Source organism: Leucopleurus acutus, assembly GCF_964270905.1.
Source record: "Leucopleurus acutus genome assembly, chromosome: 13".
NCBI lineage: Eukaryota > Metazoa > Chordata > Mammalia > Artiodactyla > Delphinidae > Leucopleurus > Leucopleurus acutus.
Window position 1 is genome coordinate 63,524,376 of NC_139155.1, and position 6,000 is coordinate 63,530,375.

Here is a 6,000-nt window from a genome sequence, read left to right on the forward strand (position 1 = left end):
CCTGGTCACCTCGTGGGGCTTCTCCTCGGCCGCTCCCAAGACGTTCTTTTTATCTGTGGTTTTCAGGGGTCTGGCCTCCCTGAGAGACATTGTCCCATGGCCCTCGAGGCTCTGGTCAGTTTTCTCTCTTCTTCAGGTCAGATAATGTCCATTGATAATGTCCCCTAGTTTACAGACTTTTAAAAAATAATAATTTCCGGCTTCCGTGGTGGCGCAGTGGTTGAGAGTCCGCCTGCCGATGCAGGGGACACGGGTTCATGCCCCGGTCCAGGAGGATACCACGTGCCATGGAGTGGCTGGGCCCGTGAGCCATGGCTGCTGAGCCTGCGCGTCCGGAGCCTGTGCTCCACAACGGGAGAGGCCACAACAGTGAGAGGCCCACGTACCGCAAAAAAAAAAATAATAATAATAATAATTTCCAATCTGCTGTTAAGCCTGTCCTACACATTTTTCACGTCAGTTATTAGCTTTTCAGTTCTACATTTTCTATTACTGTGCCTTTTTTTTTTTAACAAAAGACTCTATTTTTAGAGCAGTTTTAGGTTCACAGCAAAATTGAGAGGAAGGTACAGAGATTTCCCATATACCCCCAGCACCCCCACTATCGACATCCCCCCGCAACAAGTGGGACATTTGTTACAATCGATGGAACTACACTGACACCTCATCATCACCCAGAGCCCTTGGTTCACATCAGGGGTCACTTCTGGTGATGTACATCCTATGGGTTTGGACGAATGTATAATGACATGTGTCCAGATGTGCAGTGGTGTCTGTTTGTTGTCATTTGCATTTCTCTAATGACATACGATGTGGAGCATCTTTTCACATGCTTAGTTGCCATCTGTGTATCTTCTGTGCTGAGGTGTCTGTTCAGGCTTTTTGCCCATTTTTAAATTGGGTTGCTCATTTTCTTAAGAGTTCTTGTGTATTTTGGGTAACAGCCCTTTATCAGATGCGTCTTTGCAGATACTTTCTCTTAGTCTTTGGCTTGTCTTCTCATTCTTTCAACAGTGTCTTTACAGAGCAGAAGTTTCTAATTTTAGTGAAGTCAGGTTATCAATTGTTTCCTTTATGGATTATGCTCTGGTGTTGTATCTAAATACAAGGTCACCTAGGTTTTCTCCTGTCGTCATCTAGGAGTTTTACAGTTTTGCAATTTACATTTAGGTCTTTGGTCTATTTTGAGTTGATTTTTGTGAAGGTGGCAGGTCTGTGTCTGGATTCGTTTCTTCTCATGTGGACGTCCAGTTGTTCCAGCACCGTTTGTTGAAAAGGCTACTTTGCTCCTGTGTCAAAGGTCACGTGTTTATGGGGGTCCATTTCTGGGCTCTTTTTTCTGTTCCACTGATCCGTTTGTCTCTTCTTCCACCAACATCCATGGTCTTGATTCCTGTAGCTTCACAGCAAGTTGTGAAGTTGGTCCTCCCGCTTTGCTCTTCACCTTCACAGAGTGTTGGCTGTTCTGAGTTGGTTCTGAATTTCCATTTCTCTGCTAATAGATCCTACCTGTTCACTCATCAAGACAATTTTTTGGTAATTATTTGCATTTTCTTTCATTTTTTGGAACGTATTTAAATATTGCTTTAAAGTTTTTGTCTGATATGTTCCACACCTGTGCTGTTCTGGGCTGGTTTCCATTAACTGCTTTTTTTCCTACTCCTTTGGGTGTCTAGTAATTTTTGTCTGTGCCAGACATTGTACCGATGGAGATGGAGACTGGATTCCCTTACTTTGCAGAGCAATCACTCTCAGCCCTGCGGCTGTTCACCTGCACCATGGGCTTGGCTTCCACTCCGTCAGGCAGTATGTGGGGCCCAGGGTCATCCCAGGCTCCTGTAATGCATGGGACTCACCTTCCAAACTGTACCTCCCCTTCGCACTTGTGGGGCTTGGTTTCCAGCTTCATCATTGTTGGCCAGAGTAGGCCCAACCAGGGCGTGATGCCTACCCTGCAGCGCGGCCACGCGGGGTCTCATCTGGTCTTGTGTGGACACACAGATGTCACCCTCGGCTGCTGGGTCCAAGATCACTGTTGATCTCTTGTATTCGTTCCCTTTAACCCTGCAGCAGCCACTGGCCGGCTAACCTTGTGTGGTGCCCTGAGTGGGCACAGCCCAGCCCTCACAAGGACTCGTGGGACCCACATGGCCTGCAGTCCCTCCCCCAGCCCCCTCTATGCTGCTGCCTCACCCCACGGGTTCCAGCGGCCCCACCCTCTGATCACCTCCTTGGCTTCACGTGGCCGCTGTGCTCCGCCTGGACTTTGTGGCCAGACATTCCGCGAGCAGAGAGCTACTGGGCCTCTGGGAGGCTCCCCTGTCAGCTGCCCTTCCCACCGGTGTTGGTGCCTGGACGCAGTCACGCAGTGTCTTTTGTCCAGTTGGTGGTTGTTGGCAGCACGCGGAGCGGTCTGGCACCAGCTGCCCATCACAACCACCTCCTGTAGTCCCAGCTTCATGAAGGGTGTCTGTTTGTCTGCTGAGCAGACATTCGCGGCTTCTTGTTGTGAACTGTACACACTCTGTTGTTGTCAATTGTGGGCACAGTCTGTCCGAGTGCTCCCTGGTCCCCAGGGTGGGCCCTGACTCTCTCGTCTGCTGGCTCCCGGGGTTTCTTGGCCAGTCATTCTTTTGGTGTCTCTCACGTTCACAGCACACATTTGGCTTTAACTTTGGAATCCAGTCAAAAGTCTGTTGAGTATATTTTTATTCCTTTTCAGAGAAATACAAGGGCAAATATTAGGAAACGATTACACCTGGGTGGGGAGAGGAAGTGAGGTTGTTCTGTCAGCACCTCAGTGGGTGTCAGATAATCTCCGTAGAATGAGGCTGACTGTTGTATCTTCGACCCAGATGACAAAGATGAGCAGATCAGTGAACTTCACACCCATCTCTTTTGCTGCCATCCTGTATTTCTGTTAGTTACACAACCGGTTCTGTAGCCTTGATCCCTGTATTGTCTCAGGCCTAATCCTGCAGGGGACTACGTTCCCTACTCTCTGCCAGGCCACTTGCTGCCGTTCCCCTGTTTTCTCCTGAGAGACTGGACTTAATCTCCTAGTTCTCCAGGAAGAGCTGATGGGACGCATCCCCTGGGTTCTTACATGTTCACAAATGCTCGTCTGTTGTTCTCATACCTGAGCGACAGTTTGGCTGGATATAAAATTCTCAGGCCTCCCCTCCCAGCTTCGCAGGCATCACCCCACTGTCTGGCCCAGACCTGGCCCAGACGTGGCCATGGGCCATTCTGCCCTCATGGTTGACTTGATCCTTTTACCTGACAAAAGGACTAATCAGCTTTGCGTCCAATGACGTTGTCAAGCGCATCTTCCTGTGACCACCCTGTAGGCTCTCTGTGGATCCTAAGACTTCAGTTTCTAGAAGCAAGAACAGATTTTCTAAACGGCAAAGATCAGAGCAGCTGCGCGGCCTTCCACATCTGCTGTTTCTCCAGTGGCCATGCCTCTGTCCTCAGGTTGGGTCACACCTGCCTTTGCTGTCTCTTCCGATTCCCCTCGCTGCTGCAGTGTTTGCTTCTCTCGGTGCCTGTGGATCAGGCTCCCTCCTCTGGGTTTGCTCTCCTGGTTCTTGTTTTATGGAGATCATTGCTTCATGCAGTTCTGTTTTGCTGATTTGCAAAAGTGCCTGGTGAGTGTCTGGTTGCTTGAGTTTCTTTCCTCCTTTTCCCTGGGTTGTCTTTGAAAAACGAATGACTTTCCCTGAGGCTGCTCTGGCCCAACAGGAGGTGAATTTGCAGAGAAAGGGGAGCTGCTGTGGGCACACCAGCGACCCCGGGGCAGCAAGGACTCCTGGTGCCCAGGGCTGGGCCAAGACAGGATGGGTGGAAGGACGTGGCCATTTGGGTCATCACGACGATGGCCAAGTGTGTGTTGTCAACGTGGGGCAGAGCTGCCAGATGGCCCCACAATGGCTGCACATCCAGCCCCGGGCAGCCTTCCCCCTTGCATGCCACGCAGGGCTGCCCTTCCCCCGGCTTTGCTGTAGGTGGGGTTTGAGTTCCTTCTGCTCCTTCTGCTTTGGGTGCGGTGAGTTTTCGCGAGAGAGGACCCACTGACCTTGCTGCCGTCCAGTGGGCAGTGCTGCTTGGAGGCTGGGGGGCAGTATTTCCTTGGGGAGGGGCCCAGGCCGCAGTCCACTGAGGCCTGTCCTGTCTCAACCCGAGGGTCTGGCCAAGGGCAGAGGTCGCCTGTGCTGGCTCCAGGAGGTGGCAGTAAGTTGGCAGGAGCGCTTGGCTCCCTGTTCCTGACAGGGGCGTCCTGGTAGAGGAGGAGGCGTGGAGGCAGGTCTAAGAAGCCACCTAACGGTTCTCCCTGCCGCTCTGATCACAGGTGCGTGGGACTCACGTGCTCACCAACCCCGGGATCGCCGACGTCAAGATTCGGCCAGACCGTAAGATTCTGGCCACCGCGGGCTGGGACCATCGCGTCCGTGTGTTTCACTGGCGGACGATGAAGCCGCTGGCCGTGCTGGCCTTCCACAGCGCCACCGTGCACTGTGTGGCCTTCGCTGACGACGGCTTGCTGGCCACAGGGTCTGGGGATCAGCGCATCAGTGTCTGGTCTCTCTACCCATGCACGTGACTCGTGGCTCCTTGTCAGGACACTTGGATAGCGGGAAGGTGGTGCAAGGGGTTGGAGGCCGTGGGCCACGGGCCCCACTGGTCATGGGAAGAGCCGGTCATTTGGGCCTCCTTCCTGCATGGGACCTGCTGCCTTTCATGAAGCACAGCGTCTGTGCCACGGCGACTGCCATTTAAAGCATAACCAGGCCAGACACTGGGCACCAGCGACCCAGGCAAGAGGCCGACCTGGGGGTGCCTGATAATAAACTTGTTTGCAAACCTGCAGGCGTGAGGTACGAATTCTCCCAGGTGACCCCCTGCTTCCCCGGGTGATCAGAGCCCAGAGCTGTCTGTCCTCAGAACCTCCACTGGGCAGGGTGGCTGGTCCGTCCAGCAGGGATGCCAAGTGTGGGCCCCGGGTCCTGGGCTCCTCACACCGCAGACGGCCAGGAGCTCCTGCATCACAGGGTTGAACCGGTGACAGGCTCCTGACGGGAGTGCGGCAGGGAGAGGGCCCCTGATGGGGGTGGCGGGGAGGGCACAGGGCTAGGCCTCCAGCAGGACCAGCAGGAGAAAAGAAGGGCCACCTCGTGGAGTGAGGCTGAGAGTGGCAGGTGGCTGTCCCAGTGTGGCTTCTAGGCATAAAGCCCAGCAGCCCAAGCGAGACAGACGGGGACCAAGGGCACTGTTGCAGCCGCTCACACAGGGCAGCCGCCGGCGACTCCCACGTGGGGCCGAGCCCAGACCTCAGGACAGCTTCTCTCAAGGCTGGGCTATGGGTTGGGAAGGAATGGGACCCTGAAAATTGGGATGGAGGCTGTGGGCAGAGCCCGACCAAGCTGGGGGCCACAAACCCCTTCGTTCCATCAGCTTCTTTGCCGGGAGAGCCCCCTTCGCACCCTACCTGAGGTCAGCTCCCCTTTGGCTGCAGGACCTGAATGGCCTCCCCTGAGGCAGGGGCCCTAAGGGGCACTCAGGAACCCCCTACTCCACACTTTGCTTATAACCAGACTGGGTCCCAGCAGGCCCGAGAGGGTGGGGTCTGCGGTGGCTGCGCTCCAGAAGGGCTGCGTGGCTTTCCCAGGCATCTGGAGAACACGTGTGCATCCAGGTGGCGGGATGCCGAACCCACTGGAACAGGGCCCTGCTGGAGAGTCTGGCCTCCAGGTTCAGCTCGGGGGCTGAAGGGCTCTGAGGTTTGGCTGATTGGTTGAAGCAGGGACCACGAGGGACACAAGTGGGGTTGAAATGCCAGCACTGTGTGGGGTGCTGAGAGGGGGGCACCAAGGGTGTTGGGGGAGCTTCATGTGAGACTAGCTCACCCTCCTCGGGCTCCAGAAGATGTGCCTCCCGGCAGCTGTGAGGACCACCTGCATCCTTGGAGAGCTCTGTGGTCCCTCTTCCCCGAAGGTCAGA

The 6,000-nt window shown here is 54.6% G+C and overlaps 1 protein-coding gene across 1 annotated transcript in view; it reads left to right on the top strand.

Annotated features, from left to right (window-relative positions):
* The window catches only part of GNB1L (G protein subunit beta 1 like), a 44,484-nt gene extending 39,623 nt beyond the window's left edge, over window positions 1-4,861 (top strand). The window contains exon 8 of the mRNA XM_082852990.1: window positions 4,352-4,861. Within this exon, the coding sequence (XP_082709116.1) occupies window positions 4,352-4,603 (252 nt within the window). The 3' untranslated portion in view covers window positions 4,604-4,861. The remainder of the gene's footprint in view (window positions 1-4,351) is intronic.
* Window positions 4,862-6,000: the final 1,139 nt, after the last annotated feature.